Source organism: Plecotus auritus (assembly GCF_963455305.1).
Source record: "Plecotus auritus genome assembly, chromosome: 8".
In the NCBI taxonomy this organism is placed as follows: Eukaryota; Metazoa; Chordata; class Mammalia; order Chiroptera; family Vespertilionidae; genus Plecotus; species Plecotus auritus.
This window is the reverse complement of record NC_137782.1, coordinates 7,843,785-7,860,173: the sequence shown is the minus strand read 5'-3', so window position 1 is coordinate 7,860,173 and position 16,389 is coordinate 7,843,785. Positions and strand designations below refer to the sequence as shown.

The window sequence follows — 16,389 nt, the reverse complement described above, 5'->3', positions numbered from 1 at the left end:
CAAGACTTCTGGGGTTTACATCTGTTGCTCCTGAGTGTGGAATCTGCATGTGGCAGTAAAAGGAAAAAACAAAAACATTTTATGTCGTGGTGAATAGTAAGGAGAAAAAAAATCAGGAAAGAGGGATACGGAAGTCAAGGAGAAAGGCACTGCCATTTAGGTAGGTCGTCCAGGGAAGGTTTCACTGAGAACGTGGGAGCCGATGAAAGACCAGTGAGTATAAGAAAGCAAGCTGACACTGGAGAGAGGTTCCAGGCCTGTGAACACGGTACCCAGAACTCGATGTGGGAACAATGCCTCATTTGTTCAAGAGACAGCAAGGAGGCCAGTGTGTCTCTGGCAGAATGAACATGGGGGGAAGTAGTAGATGAAGCCAGAGAGAAAAGTGGGGTGAAGGTTATGGGCAGGGCCAGATCATGGGAGACCTGGCTAGCCAGTGGTGGGACTATGATTTAACTTCGAATGAGGAAAGAAGCGACATGATTCGTTGCTGAGAATAGAACACTGTCTTGTTTCTTGGAAGTTTCAAAAACGTTTTTTACATATTTTTAAGGTAATATAATAATAGAAAAGGTTTAGAAATTAAAAAGCTAGTTTTTTAAAAGATTAAACTGGCCCTCACCGGTTTGGCTCGGTGGATAGAGCGTCGGCCTGCGGACTGAGGGGTCCCAGGTTCGATTCTGGTCAAGGGCATGTACCTTGGTTGCGGGCACATCCCCAGTGGGGGGTGTGCAGGAGGCAGCTGATTGATGTTTCTCTCTCATCGATGTTTCTAGCTCTCTATCCCTCTCCCTTTCTCTCTGTGAAAATCAATAAAAAAATATATTTTTAAAAAAAGATTAAACTGATAAGCTAGCCAGACTGATCAGGGGAAAGAAAGGTAAAAATACCAGGAATGAGAGGTGTGACATTACATCATACAAATTTATGTAAAGAGTTCTAGTCACGTTTGCTAATTTCTGTCCTGCTGATTCTAATACTCATTTATTAGACATATTGCTTGAGCCATCACCAATATTTTGCATAATACACAATTTCCTTCATCTTAAAGAACAACACTTGGGTTTTTTCTTACCTCGTGGATGTTTCTCAGTCTCCATGCTGGTATGCACTCATTTTTCTGGACTATATATTTAGAAAACGGAGAGGATGAGGAGTGTAGGACAGCTACGTTATTTTATCTGGATAGAAGAATGGTTAGTAGAGCACTTCACCAGGATAGGGAATTGAGGAAAACATCATTGGATATATGTTACAATCCATGAATTTGAGGTGACCAGTAGGACACAGGACAGAAGTGTGTAGTAAAACAGTTGGCTCTTAACGGTTCATTCTTTAGAGATGGCTAAATTTCACTATAAAATTGATGACCCTGTTTTTCACTTTTTAAATTCTCCAAAGAACAGACAATAATTGATTGTACACTTGGCTCCCTACTCATTTCCCAACGTCTCATGTCAGTACCTTCAAGCTCCTCTACTTCTGGGCCTCATGATTTTATTTCCATACTTTTAAATAGTTTTCCTTTCTGTTCTCTTTCCTCCTTTTAATCTTCAACTTCACAAAGCAGGGAAGTGAGCATGCCATTCCCTGGTTCAAAGATCCTAATGGCTTCCCATTGTCTTGAGAGCAAAATGCAGAAATATATTTACTCCCACCATACCTAGTACTTTTTAGATGACCCTAAACCCCAGGAAGTTTAAGTGCCTGTTTGTTTACTATCACACTCCTCAGCTGTCTTGTCTTTTTTTTTTTTTTTAAATATATTTTATTGATATTTTACAGAGAGGAAGGGAGAGGGATAGATAGTTAGAAACACTGATCAGCTGCCTCCTGCACACCTCCCACTGGGAATATGCCCGCAACCAAGGTACATGCCCTTGACCGGAATCGAACCTGGGACCCTTCAGTCCGCGGCTGACGCTCTATCCACTGAGCCAAACCGGTTTCGGCTGTCTTTTCTTTTACTTCACTTTTATTTCCATCTTATTCTTACTCTTTTAAGTACACGTTCCAGTCATTATTTCCGTAACACGTAAGTTTGATGGCAGGAACCTTTTTTTAAAAAAATATATATTTTATTGATATTTTACAGAGAGGAAGGGAGAGGGATAGAGAGTTAGAAACATCGATGAGAGAGAAACATCGATCAGCTGCCTCCTGCACACCTCCTACCGGGGATGTGCCCACAACCAAGGTACATGCCCTTGACCGGAATCGAACCTGGGACCTTTCAGTCCGCAGGCCGATGCTCTATCCACTGAGCCAAACCGGTTTTGGCAGGAACCTTTTTTTTTTTTTTCCTTTGGCAGCATGTAGCACAGTGCCTGACACTGAATGTTTGAGTGAATTAATGACTAAGCACTCCACATCATTTCTTTTTTTTAAAAATATACATTCTTTATTGATTTCAGAGAGAAAGGGAGAAAGAGAGAGAGAAACATCATGATGAGAGAGAATCATTGATCGGCTGCCTCCCGCACGCCCCCCACCGGGGATCAAGCCTGCAACCCAGGCATGTGCCCTTGGCCGGAATCGAACCTGGGACCCTTCAGTCTGCAGGCTGACGCTCCATCCACTGAGCCAAGCCAGCCAGGGCTCCACATCATTTCTTATACTTCCTTGCTTCTGTGCCTCTATTGACTATTCTCTCCCTGCCTTTATGCCCCTACCTCATCCTTCAAACCTCATATCTCAGGAGCTCCACAAAGCTTTATAATCAGAATTGAACCCTCTCTCCTCTGAGCTCTCATAAGTATCTTTTTTGTTGTTGTTAATCCTCAACCAAGAATATTTTTCCATTGATTTTTAGGGAAAGTGGAAGAGAGAGGGAAAGACAGAGAGAAAGGTCGATGTGAGAAAAACACATCGATTGGTTGCCTTCTGCACAAGCCCCCACCAGGGCCCGGGGGGGGGGGGAGGGGGAGGAGCCTGCAACCAAGGTACCTGCCCTTGACCAGAATTGAACCCGGGACCCTTTGGTCCGCAGTCCAACACTCGGCCAAACTAGCTAGGGCTAAGTATTTTGTTTACCTTTATGATTACATTGAGCTATATGTTTTCTGTATACATCAGAAAATAATACATGCTTTGTTGGGACAGTACACAAACCTTTGTGTACAAACTTTGTGTACACTATAAAGCCTTAACAAATGCCTTGCACATAGTAATTTGATAATGCCTGTTGGATTAAATATTAATTAGATAATTATGAGGGATATTCAAAGTATATGATTGTAGCATAATTTTAACAAATGGTTAATACCAGAAAGACAATTAGAATTTTTAAAAAACATTTTTATTTTTTAGTAGAAAACTTTGCATATATGCAGCCTATTATCAATAGGCATGTCAGAAATCAAATGTCTGGCCCTAACTGGTTTGGCTCAGTGGATAGAGCATCGGCCTGAAGACTGAAGGTTCCCAGGTTTGATTCCGGACAAGGGCATGTACCTTGGTTGCGTGCACATCCCCAGTAGGGGGTGTGCAGGAGGCGGCTGATCGATGTTTCTCTCATCGATGTTTGTAACTCTCTGTACCTCTCCCTTCCTCTCTGTAAGAAATCAATAAAATATATTTAAAAAAATCAAATGTCTGATGTATGTTGCCACTTACATCAGTGGGTAGGTATTTTTAAACAGAACGTGCTACACAAATTAGTCATGGGGTATTACTTTAGCTATAATTTTTTTCAATTTATTTATTATTATTATTTTTAAATATATATTTTTATTGATTGTTTTACAGAGAGGAAAGGAGAGGGATAGAGAGTCAGAAACATCGATGAGAGAGAAACATCGATCAGCTGCCTCCTGCACACCCCCCCACTAGGGATGTGCCCACAACCAAGGTACATGCCCTTGACGGGAATTGAACCTGGGACCCTTCAGTCCGCAGGCCGACGCTCTATCCACTGAGCCAAACCAGTTAGGGCATTTTGTTCAATTTATTGATGACAAGATAAATAATGTAGTAGAGAAATCATCACACTTTGACATGAAATTTTTTTGTTTCACATATTTAAGCTGTGATTAAATGGTAGTATTGAAGAAATTACTTCAAACCACTAAAGATTATAGGCTTCATTATTGAGAGCAAAATAAATCCATATTTGCTATGTACATCACAGGAACTTAAAAACTCCTTCTCACCAGGAAAACCAAAACTAGGCCACAAAACTTTTTTTTTTTTTATAGAAAATGGGGCACTGGAATTGTGTAGTTAATAAATTTAGTATCAGAATGGCATCATACACTGAGTGGCCAGATTATTATGATCTCTGAATGCATAATAATCTGGCCACTCAGAGTGTGTGTGTGTGTGTATTAGAGGTCCAGTGCATGAATTTGTGCATGGGTGGGGTCGAGCCAGCCTGGCCAGGGGGAGGGGTCATGGGTAGTTGGCTGGCCTGCCTGCTGGTCGAACTCCTGGTCGAGGGGACAATTTGCATATTAACCTTTTATTATATAGATATACACTGAGTGGCCAGATTATTATGCGTTCAGAGATAATAATCTGGCCACTCACTGTATGTTCATACACTGGATTGAACCATCACTAGAATTAGCATAAGGTAGAACTCTCCAGCTGTCAGCAGATTAAGTGTGATATCAGAGTGAGTGCCAATTAAATAAGGAAGGAATTTTAAGTTTTCCCTACATTATCTAAAATAACTTCTCTGATATGTGATAGGTAATTTGGGCTCACTAAAGATTTGAGGTTACAATACTAATATATTTCTAAGTTCTGATTGCACACCCACAACACTGATTTTTATAATATCTGGTAAGGTTCTTAATACCTTTAAAACTCTCCTCTTGTGGGTTGTACTTGATAAGACAAGATTTTCTCACACCATAGCAGATATAAATTTCCATTGTTGCTGACATTTAGTAAAATTTTTATTCACATTGAACATTTCCCCACAACACACAAGATTCCTCCTCAGAATTTCTCTGAGTTAAACCTTCATTATAACAATTGAATCAATGTTTTTCTCTCCACTGTGGTTGGTTTTTTCTTCTTCTTACAAGAGTTGAGCATTAAAACCTTTTTCATAATCATCAATAACATTCATAAGCTTTTTTCCAGTATACTGTCTCTGGTACTGAATACAGTTGGTGTATACACTAACGGTTTTCTCACATTCGTCACATCTAGATTGTCTTGGCCAGAATGGACTTTCTCATGATCAATAAGTTCGGAGAGTTGGGTAAAACTTCTGCTGCACTGAATACACCGGTGGGGTTCCTCCCCAGTGTGGATTCTCTGATGTTCAACAACATCAGTGCATGTGCTGACGGCTTTCCCAAAGGTATCACATCTATATGGCTTTTCACCATTGTGGATTCTTTTATGGTTAATGAGATCAGAGCGCCGACTAAAGCTTTTGCCACACTGATCACACCAATATGGTTTCTCCCCAGTGTGGATCCTCTGATGTAGGATGAGAGCTGAGCACTGACTGAAGGCCTTCCCACACTCATTACATTTGTATGGTTTTTCCCCGGTGTGGGTTCTCTGGTGTTTGATAAGGTCTGAGTTCTGACTGAAACTTTTGCTGCACTGTGTGCATGGGTATGGTTTTTCTCCAGTGTGAATTCTCTGATGAAGAATAAGGTCAGAACTCTGACTGAAGGCTTTCTCACAACTATTGCAATGATAGGGCTTCTCCCCAGAGTGCACTCTCTGATGTTTAGTGAGGTCTGAGCTCTGACTAAAACTTTTATTGCACTGATTACATGCATATGGTTTCTCTCCAGTGTGGATTCTTTGATGTTTAACAAGGTCTGAACGACGACTAAAGCTTTTGGAACAATCACTGCATGGATAAGGTTTCTCTCCAGTGTGGATTCTCTGATGTAGAATAAGGTTGGAGCTCTGACTAAAGGTTTTCCCACATTCATCACATTCATAGGGTTTCTCACCCGTATGAATCCTATGATGCTTCACAAGATCTGATCTTCGACTAAACATTTTACTGCACTGGTTACATGGGTAAGGCTTTTCTCCAGTGTGAATTCGCTGATGATTAATAAGATCTGAAAGTCTGCTGAACGTTTTGCTACACTGAGTACACGGATAGGGTTTCTCTCCAGTGTGGATTCTCTGGTGCAGAATGAGGACTGAACTCTGATTAAAAGCCTTCCCACATTCATTACATTTATAGGGTTTCTCTCCAGTGTGGATCCTTCGATGTTTAATAAGGTCTGAGTTCTGACTGAAACTTTTGCTACACTGATCGCATGGATATGGTTTCTCCCCGGTATGGATTCTCTGATGTAGAATAAGATCAGAGCTCTGACTGAAGGCTTTCCCACACACATCACATTTATATGGTTTTTCACCAGTGTGGACTCTTTGATGTTTTATAACATCAGAACTCTGACTAAAATGTTTGTTACACTGGTTACATGTATAAGGCTTCTCTCCAGTATGGATTCTCAAGTGTTTTACCAGGTCTGAGCGCTGGCTAAAACTTTTATGACAGTGACTGCACTGATAGGGTTTTTCTCCTGTGTGGATTCTCTGATGTATAATAAGATCTGAGCTCTGACTGAAGGCTTTCCCACATTCATCACATTTATAGGGTTTTTCACCAGTGTGGACTCTTTGATGTTTAATAAGGTCTGAGCTCCGACTGAAACTTTTAATACACCAATGACAAGGATAGGGTTTCTCCCCAGTATGAATTCTTTGATGCAGAACCAGAGCTGAGCTCACACTAAAGGCCTTCCCACACTTATCACATTCATAGGGTTTCTCCCAATGGTTTCTTTGATGCCTAATGAGGCCTGTACTCCAAGCAAAGCTTTGTCCACATTCATCACAGTTATGTTGTCTTTTAAAGAGGTTCTTATCTTTTTCTTTTAATGTATCCCCCAATTCACAGAATTCTCTGCATTCAGAATCCTGGAGAACATCGTCTCTGGGGTTGTCAGACTCTTCAGACAGTGGTTCAGTTTCTGCTGTGATTTCTTCCTCTGAAGCCAGTTCTCCAATCTTGGCCTTGGTCTTACCATCTAGAACAATAAACAAAATTCAAATGGAATGTGTTCTCTAGACTGTAAGAAAGCTTCAAGTGAAACAGATGTCATCACAATATGGAAGTGCTACAAAACCCAAAATTATCCTCTGAGAGGGAAACTAGGAAAACTCAGTAAGTAATGGACCACAATATTCAGTTAGAGCAGTGGTCAGCAAACTGCGGCTTGCGAGCCACATGCGGCTCTTTGGCCCCTTGAGTTTTTAGCAAAGGCCAGCTTAGGAGTACCCTAATTAAGTTAATAACAATGTACCTACCTATATAGTTTAAGTTTAAAAAATTTGGCTCTCAAAAGAAATTTCAATCGTCGTACTGTTGATATTTGGCTCTGTTGACTAATGAGTTTGCTGACCAATGAGTTAGAGAAGTGACTTACCAGATTTGATCTGTATATGTTTGTCACAGGAGGTCTGAGAATACCAAAATCTAATCACAGTGACTAGAAAAGTTAGACTAAGTTAGAGCTGATACATAAACAATTTATGAACATTTGTAAGGTAAACAGTGTGAAAGAATCGGGGATGGATGGAGGAGGCAGCAGCACCCAGTTGTCACTGAGAGGGTATACCAACCAGGCTGGTCAGAGGCTATCATTAGGGTAGAGAAAGAAGCATCATGCCCAGGAATAGTCAAGACAGAATCTGAAATTATAAAAAAATGTGTCTTTAGATACTCCTCCATCTCTTTTGTCCTGATTATTACCAATGAATTGGCCAAGAATGCATAAGCCCTTTTTTGAGTCAGCCAAACTTTGGTCAGTCACTGCCAAACTTCCTTACTAAGGAGTGTAAATTAGGAAAAGGTCAGAGAGGTGGGGTCAGAAATCTCTTTTGAGTTGATTTTTGAAGAGGCCATTCCTTGCTCAACAATACCAGATCCTGTGATGGTAGGCACTATGAGAACTCCATTGAATTTCTTGATTGACAGCCCAGTGTTAAGCACACCACAGCTGCCCACAGTGGCTCATTGGTTGAGTGTCGACCTATGAATCAGAAGGTCATGGTTCGATTCCTGATCAGGAGATATGCTGGGTTGGGGGCTCGATTCCCAGTGGGAGTGTATGCAGGAGGTGGCCAATTGATGGTATTTCTTTCTTATCGATGTTTCTATCCCTTTCCCTTCCTCTCTCTCTCTCAAAAAAAAAAAATAAATTCATATTAAAAAAAGATAAAGTACAATAAATTAAATGTTTATGTTGTAATTTTGAAGGCACTCTTTTTCAACCAGGGTTCTGTAAGAAAATGATTTGAGTGACTATTTTCTTAATTCTCCCAAAATGATTAAGACAGTGGGCTCATTCAATTGGGGTAATTCAAAGTTTCATGAAAAAGATGAGTGACTATAGGAGTGGTATCTCCTAGATACCATAATAGGAGAGACATTAATACATTACTTACAATGGATGCTTAGAGTGCTTGGGCTAAATTCTCTCACAGAATCACATCTGAGAAAAGCTGCTATGAGGTAACTAGTAAATAACAATGAAAGAATGTATAAACAATAAACTTAATAGAAAAATTTAAAACAAAAACCTGATAATGCAAAATTAGGCTAAAAAGGAGACAAAAGGAACAAAACATGGGATGAATAAAAACAAGTAAGGAGATGGTACATTTATTTTTTTATTTTTTATTTTTAAAATATATTTTATTGATATTTTACAGAGAGGAAGGGAGAGGAATAGAGAGCTAGAAACATCGATGAGAGAGAAACATCGATCAGCTGCCTCCTGCACACCTCCCACTGGGGATGTGCCCGCAACCAAGGTACATGCCCTTGACCGGAATCGAACCCAGGACCCTTCAGTCCGCAGGCTGACGCTCTATCCACTGAGCCAAACCGGTTTCGGCGAGATGGTACATTTAAATCCAAACATCAACTATGTTATATGTAAATTTCTCCAATAAAAAGCAAAGAAAAACCAAGAGCTAACATTATACTTAATGGTTAAATAATGAATTCTTTTCTTTTAGGAACAAGGAAGCAAAGCAAGGATACCCTCTCTTAACACTTCTATTCCACATTGTACAAACTATTCAGTATTCCTAGCCAATGCAATAAGACATAAAAAATAATTGAAACATATAAATAAGAAAGAACAAAGTCAAACTGTCTTTACTTACAGATGACACAATTACATATATAGAAAATCCTAAAGCAGGGGTCCTCAAACTTTTTAAACAGGGGGCCAGTTCACTGTCCCTCAGACCGTTGGAGGGCCGGACTATAGTTTTAAAAAAAAACCAACTATGAACAAATTCCTATGCGCACTACGGGCCCGAGACGAGTCAGCTGCTAAGCAGGACAGGCAGCGGCACCCGGCGGCCGGACAAATGTCCTCGGCGGGCCACATGTGGCCCGCGGGCCGTAGTTTGAGGACCCCTGTCCTAAAGTGTCTCAAAAAAGCTATTAGGACTTTGTATATTACAGCAATATACAAACACCAATTGTATTTCTGTATACAATGAGCAATTGTATCAAAAAATGAAATTTAAAAATAAATTCAGCAAAAATACATATGAACAGCACTGGTGGCAGTGAAGTTTTAGGTTTCAGGTGGAAGTATGGTTTCATTATATGTCAACCTGCAATGAAATAGTAGTTTAAGACTTTGTTTTTCTGCTGTGTTGGGAACACAACAATCTAAACAAAGGACAAAGGTGTATATCATAGGTTAAAAGGGGTGGGCTGTCATGGATATTGTCTTTTCATGCCTGTAGATCTGTTCACCCTGCTCTATGCACTGCATCACTTGGGGTTTTTGTGCCCTCTGGCTTGCAATTAAATTTAGCTAAAAGTGGGAGGAGAATTGTAGAGTGACCAATTTTCCTGATTTTCCCCCAACAGAGGAGCTGCTCAGGATGTGGGACTTTCAGTGCTAAATCCTAAGCAAACTGGGATGAGTTGGTTACCCTACATCCTGGCTTCCCTCTTCCTGGGCCAGGAATGGTAAGTAATTGTGTTTCTTTTAGCAAAGGCCACAGCTCCTATGGAGCAGCTCTATCCTATAGCTACCCACTCCAGGATCTGGTAATCAATCTCTCCCCTTGTACCTTAAGGCCTAAAGGTAGTAAGTGCTCATCATTGTCTGTCTCCAGGCTGTTCTCCATCCCTTGCTGATTTCTGTAACCCTGCCCATCTTTTTCATGAAACTGTGAATTACCCCAATTGAATGAGCCCACTGTCTTCTGCTAGAATACTGACTGATACATCTGGTTTATTTTTTCCATAACCACTATTACTGCCTGATACTATATATTTATTTATTTCCTGTTTTCCCCACTAGAATGTAAGCTCCTTGAGGGCAAAGTCTTGTCTGTTCAGTTCACTGCTATATCCCCCACACTTAGAGCAGTGCTTGGCACAGAGTAAACTCTCTCAATAACTAATAATAATATTATTTGTACAATAATTAATAAGCTATGATCTTATTAACTAATAAGCACATATCAACAGTAAGTATTAAATAGTTAAAGAAATTATTTGAAGGATACATAAATGTTAGTGACTATCTCTCAATGGAGTTGCAGGTTAAACTTTCTGTTTTGTGTCTTTCTACATTTTATAAATGCATTTTTGTATATAACTCTATAATTAAAAATGTTATTTTATATGCACTCTAAGAGAAAAAGATGCAATATAACATGTACACCAATTTATGTAAAACTTCAAGGAGGAGGCCCAGTGATTCTCAGGAAAGATGAGAACTAGATGCCTAAGAACAGATTCGTAAAGAAAGACAAATTCTAAATACAGGATAAATAAAATAAAGATGCTCCAAAACGAAAAAGAGGCAGAAGATCTAGAGCAGGGGTGGGCAAACTTTTTGACTCGAGGGCCACAATGGGTTCTTAAACTGGACCGGAGGGCCGGAACAAAAGCATGGATGGAGTGTTTGTGTGAACTAATATAAATTCAAAGTAAAGGAGCGGAGGGGAGAGCAAGAGAACCCTCTGCTCTTTCGGCTCCGCGGGCCGGATAGAACAGCCGAACGGGCCAGATCCAGCCCGCAGGCCGTAGTTTGCCCACGGCTGATCTAGAGTAAAAGAAAGGGATTACAGAAGTTGAATTTCTTAGAAAAAACACAGCAGCAATGGGAAGACCAAAATAAAAAAGCAGCAAAATATGATGTGAAAATGAAGCCCTGTAGGACATCTAAACAAAGTTTGGGTCAGAATTATTGTATTAAAAATAACAGTGGCTACTATTTATAAAGAACTTAGTACCAGCCAGGTCTGTTCTCAGGGTTTATATATAGGATCTCAGCTAGAGTCTGTGGTGCTTGTTATAGTAATAACTATAGGCCTGGTGCAAAAATTCATGCATGAGTAGGATCCCTAGGCCTGGCCGGCGATCAGAGCCAATCTTTGGGACGACCAGCGGGGCGATCGGGTGGTCCCCGCTGGCACCCGCCTTGGAGGGGACCAGCAGAGCAATGGGGGGGGGGGGGGTGCGGCTGGTACCTGCCTAGGCTGGCCTGGGGCCTGCGGGATGGGGGCAGCTCCTGCATTGAGCATCTGCCCCCTAGTGGTCAGTGCACATCATAGTGACCAGTCATTCCACTGTTCGGTTGATGTGCATATTAGGCTTTTATTATATAGGACTAGAGGCCTGGTGCACGAAATTCGTGCATGGGGGTGGGGGGCCCTCAGCCTGGCCTGCACCCTCTCCAATCCAGGACCCCTCGGACATCCCTCTTGCAATCGGGACTGCTGGCTCCTAACTGCTCCCCTGCCTGCCAGATCGCCTTTGTCTCCTGGCCTGATCGCCCTTAACTGCCTCTGCCTGCCGGCCTGATCGCCCCCTAACTGCCCTCCCCTACTGGCCTGATCACCCCTAACCACCTCTACCTTGGCCCCTGCTACTGTGGCTTTGTCTGGAAGGATGTCCGGAAGATGTCTGGTCTAATTAGCATATTATCCTTTTATTAGTATAGATGGGCCCCACTGAATCCTATTCCCCCAGTATCTAAATCCTTGTGTAGTTCTCACCCACAATGACTTTGGAACTGGTTATGTGACTTGCTTGGTGAATGACATATTAACAAATGTAACATAAACAAAGTGCTTTGCATCCCAGGGCTTGGCCTCTGTCTGAGTTTGGAAACTAGCTGCCCTGTGAAAAAGTCTGGGCTACAAGCCATAGAAAGCACCAACAGCCAGACATATGCAACTGATACTGGCTTAGACCTGCCCTAGCTGAGCCGCTAGGTGACTGCATGAGTGATCACAGGCAAGATCAGAAAAAAAAACAACAACAAAAAAGCTGAACCCAGCCCAACTTGATGACCCACAGAACCAAAGGAAATAACATGGTTTAAAAATGCCTGATCTTTTAGGTCACTGTTTTGGGGTCCCTTTTTCTGGAGTGATAGATAGACACGATCCTCAAAATAACTTCCAAGACATGAATTAGTATGTACGTATACGAATGAGGAAACAGAATCATAAAAAAAAAAAAAAAGTAACTTGCAGCGGGTTTGGCTAAGTAGATACAGTGTCGCCCTGTGGACTGAAGGGTCCCGGGTTTGATTCCGGTCAAGGACACATGCCCGGGTTGCAGGGCATGCAAGAGGCAGCCAATCAATGATTCTCTCTCATCACTGATGTTTCTACCTCTCTCTCTCCCCCTTACCCTTCCTCCCTGAAATCAATAAAAAAATACTTAAAAAAAAAGAAAGAAAAGATTTTAAAGGGGGACTATCAAATAGTAACAGATCGGTGATAAGGTGACTGTAATGGGAGAAATGGATGATTTGGGGATGTAACGGAGAGGAAGGCATTCCCTGAGAATGTGATTGCCAGAATTGCTTGCAGCACTGAAGAGAGGGTACTGCCTAATAGTGAAGAGTGGGCAATGCAGCTTATCGATAACACTGCTGACACTGATACAGCAATGGTGACACCCCATCCCCAAAACCACCGAGAGAGAGAGAGAGAGAGAGAATACACTGCTTCTCACCTGACAGAAGCCGGTGGCCTTGAGATTCAGAATTGAACGGTATCTCCATGGGCGGCCACTGGACACCTGACCCTCAGGAGCGCCCGGAGAACCACCATGGCCTCAGGAAGCTTTTCTTGTCCGGGTCGGGCTCCGAGACCCGGAGGCAACCGGGCACCCCGGGGCTTGGGAGCGAATCACTGCGGAGCCGGGAGATACAATTCCTGACACTAGGCTATCAAAAAAGTCCTCCAGATGGAAAAGAAAGAAAGGAGGAAACAAAACCTCATCTGTAAACTTATTAAGCTTCCTCTCTCATCATCCAGGCGTCAGGCATGACCCCTCTGGGACATGAATTCTCCATTCCGGGCCTAGCGACCTTCAAACCCCATTGGGGGTTAATGCCAGCAACGTCAGGTAGAGCTGCAAAGACAAGACACTGCTATTGGCTTCCCTTCCGAGACCCAACGACACCACCGGGGGTCGAGCCTTCATCACGCTCTGTCTTTTCTTCCTCCCCTTCACGCATTCAGGTTGCTCTTCCCAGGCACGGTGGGCTGGTTCGCGCGGACGCATCCACGCTTCTGACCCACCCACCCACCCCCGGTTCCCGGTGTTCATTCAGCGGAACCCGAGGGCCAGCAAGGACGGACCGACCCAGCTCGCCGGGCCTAGGAGCCGCGCCCAGGGGCGACCCCGGCGGCCTCGACTCCCCACGGCCTTAGGAGAGCGCACGCGGCTCCCTGGCAGCGCTGTGAGGCCGCTTCCAAGGCGGGATCCCCCGCGACCCTGCGCCTCTCGCGAGCCCACAGCACAGGCACCTCGCAGTTCTGCGGCCGCCGCCCGGCCCCGCGCGGCACCACCTCGGGCCGCTCTAGGAAGCGGGCGGACCCTCAGCTCTATGGCTGGGCGCGCACTGCGCACGCGCCGGGCGGCACGGAGTGAGCGCGGGAGGGCGGCCGAGACTTAACACCCGCGCTTCCGCGGAGCTGTCCGCAGCCCGGAGCTGGCCCAGCCCCGCTGTAGTGTGGGGCCTGGGAGCGGAGACAGGCCCCTGGCCCGTCTGCCGGTTCTTGACGTGAATGTCGGAAAACATCTCCCAGGAAAGCGCCCTGGGGCGGGGTAGGTTCTGACTCCAGAACGAGTTCTTCCTCAGTTACCTCCTTTGCCTCCCCCGGGGCTCCCCTCCCCCGCGCGCGTGCTCCGTTCTCCTTTCCTCCTGCCCTCCCGGGTCCCCAGAGCACTGCAGTGCCTCTGAGTCCCCTGGGGGCCTTGGGAACATGCCGTCGCCGCCCCAGGGACGCAGTCGGCGGGGTGGGAGCCAGGGCCCAGGTGCTAGGGCTGCCCTGATTCTGGGACCGCATTGGAGCTGCGCTGCCGTGGAAACCAGAGACGCTCCCCCTGAACTTCTGGGAAAACAGCTAGTTGGCTCTTCTGCCTTCAAGAAAGGCCATAGGGGCCCTAGCTGGTTTGGCCTGCAGACCGAAGGGTCCCAGGTTTGATTCTGGTCAAGTGCACATCCCTTCCTCGCTGAAGTAAAATAAAAATTATATATATATACTAGAGGCCCGATGCTCAAAAATACGTGCAAGAGTAGGCCTTCCTTCCCCCGGCTGCCAGCACTGGCTTCCCTCTGGGCCGCCCGCCGGCACCGGACCCGGGCTGGCTTCCCTCCAGCCCTGGGCTTTGTCAGGAAGGACATCCGGAATGACGTCCAGTTTAATTAGCATATTTCCCTTTTATTATTATAGCTACTAGAGGCCCAGGCATGGATTTGTGCACTGCTGGGAGGCATGGCCTGCAGGGATCCTCCGCTTATCCTGGTCAGCCAAGCGGTGCTCCCCCTGTGGGAGCTCACTGAGCACCAGGGGGCAGCTTCTGCATTGAGCATCTGCCCCCTGGTGGTCAGTGCGCGTCATAGCTACTGCTCAACTGGTTGGTTGGTCGCTGGGCTTTTATTATATAGGATATGCCTAAGCAACCCTTTCAACCAGTTGCTATGACAACACACTGACCACCAGGGGACAGATGCTCAACGCAGGAGCTGCCCCCTAGTGGTCAGTGCACTCCCACAGCCAACCTCCCGCTGCCTGCCAACCTCCCATGGTCCCTCCCCCAGCCAGCCCACCCTGATCAGTACTGGGTGAGATGCCCTGCTTGGGCCCCTATTGCCAGCCAGGCCAGGGACCCCACCTGTGCACTAGGCCTCTAGTATATATACAGTGAGTGACCAGATTATTATGATCTCTGAATGCGTAGTAATCTGGCCACGTGTGTGTGTGTGTGTGTGTGTGTGTATGGAGAAAGGCCATAGTGTCGCTTTTTACAAGTTTGCTTGCCAGCACAGTCCTCATGACCAAAGGATCAGGGTGGAAAGAAGGACTGAGATGGGGTGGGGAGTGGGCAGCAGAGCATCAGGGTAGGGAAGACAGTACTGTGTTCTTGGAAATAAAGGGGGAATTAGGAAGAGAATTGAGACAGGTCAGACATGAGACTTGGTTAAGATGCTTGGAAGAAAAGGTACAGGTATGAGCCCTCGCTGGTTTGGCTCAGTGGATAGAGCGGCAGCCCATGGACTGAAGGGTCCCAGGTCTTTGGGGTGCGTGTGGGAGGCAACCAATCTGTGTGAGATGTTTCTCTCTCTCTCTCCCTCCCTCCCTCCCCCCTTCCTTCCAACACTCTCAAAACCAATGGGAAAAATTTCGGGTGAGGATTAACAACAAAAAAAGGTTCAGGTTTGAGAAAATGGTGGCTGGCCGAAACCGGTTTGGCTCAGTGGATAGAGCGTCAGCCTGCGGACTGAGGGGTCCCAGGTTCGATTCCGGTCGGGGCACGTGCCTTGGTTGCGGGCACATCCCCAGTGGGGGGTGTGCAGGAGGCAGCTGATTGATGTTTCTCTCTCATCAATGTTTCTAGCTCTCTATCCCTCCTCCTCTCCCTTCCTCTCTGTAACAAATCAATGAAATATATTTAAAAAAAGAAAAAAGAAAAGAAAATGGTGGCTGGCCGAAGTGATGGTTAGGGTAGAGGGAGGGGGCTTCCTGTTCCAGCCAAGACCCTCTTGCAGTATATGAACCTTCAGAATGCATGAGTGAGACCCTGATCACCTGTGAGGCACTTGTTTGGGTCCAGCCCTCACAATTAGCAAGTGCAGACACTTTTTTTTAAAAAGAAAAACAGCATTACTGAGGCGTAAAAGACATACAAGAATTAGCAAATACTTAAAGCACACGGTTTGATAAGTTTTGTGATACGCACACAACCATGAAATCACCACAATCAAAACAGCGAACACATGCAGCAACTCCCCAGAGTCTTCTCCTTCCCTTGGTAACCGCCCCCTCTCCTCCCGCAGCCCCCTACCAGCGGTCTGCTTTCTGCCACTATAGATTAGTTTTCGTTTT

General features: G+C 44.7%; 1 protein-coding gene across 1 annotated transcript; it reads right to left on the bottom strand.

Moving 5' to 3' along the window:
* Positions 1-3,931: 3,931 nt before the first annotated feature.
* LOC308255484 (uncharacterized protein) lies at positions 3,932-13,858 on the bottom strand. The gene is made up of 3 exons (XM_080682971.1): positions 13,807-13,858; positions 13,007-13,408; positions 3,932-7,022 (listed from the first exon to the last, which is right to left on the bottom strand). Exons 2-3 carry the CDS (start codon positions 13,053-13,055, stop codon positions 5,074-5,076), a joined length of 1,998 nt encoding a protein of 665 aa, XP_080539097.1. The 5' UTR covers positions 13,056-13,408; positions 13,807-13,858; the 3' UTR covers positions 3,932-5,073.
* Positions 13,859-16,389: the final 2,531 nt, after the last annotated feature.

Bases quoted from the DNA above. Each gene is read 5' to 3' on its own strand.
- LOC308255484 (XM_080682971.1), bottom strand. From the start codon at position 13,055: ATGGAGATACCGTTCAATTCTGAATCTCAAGGCCACCGGCTTCTGTCA. The intron at 7,023-13,006 runs GTGAGAAGCAGT...TTATTGTTCTAG, and splicing joins AGGCCACCGGCTTCTGTCAG to ATGGTAAGACCAAGGCCAAG.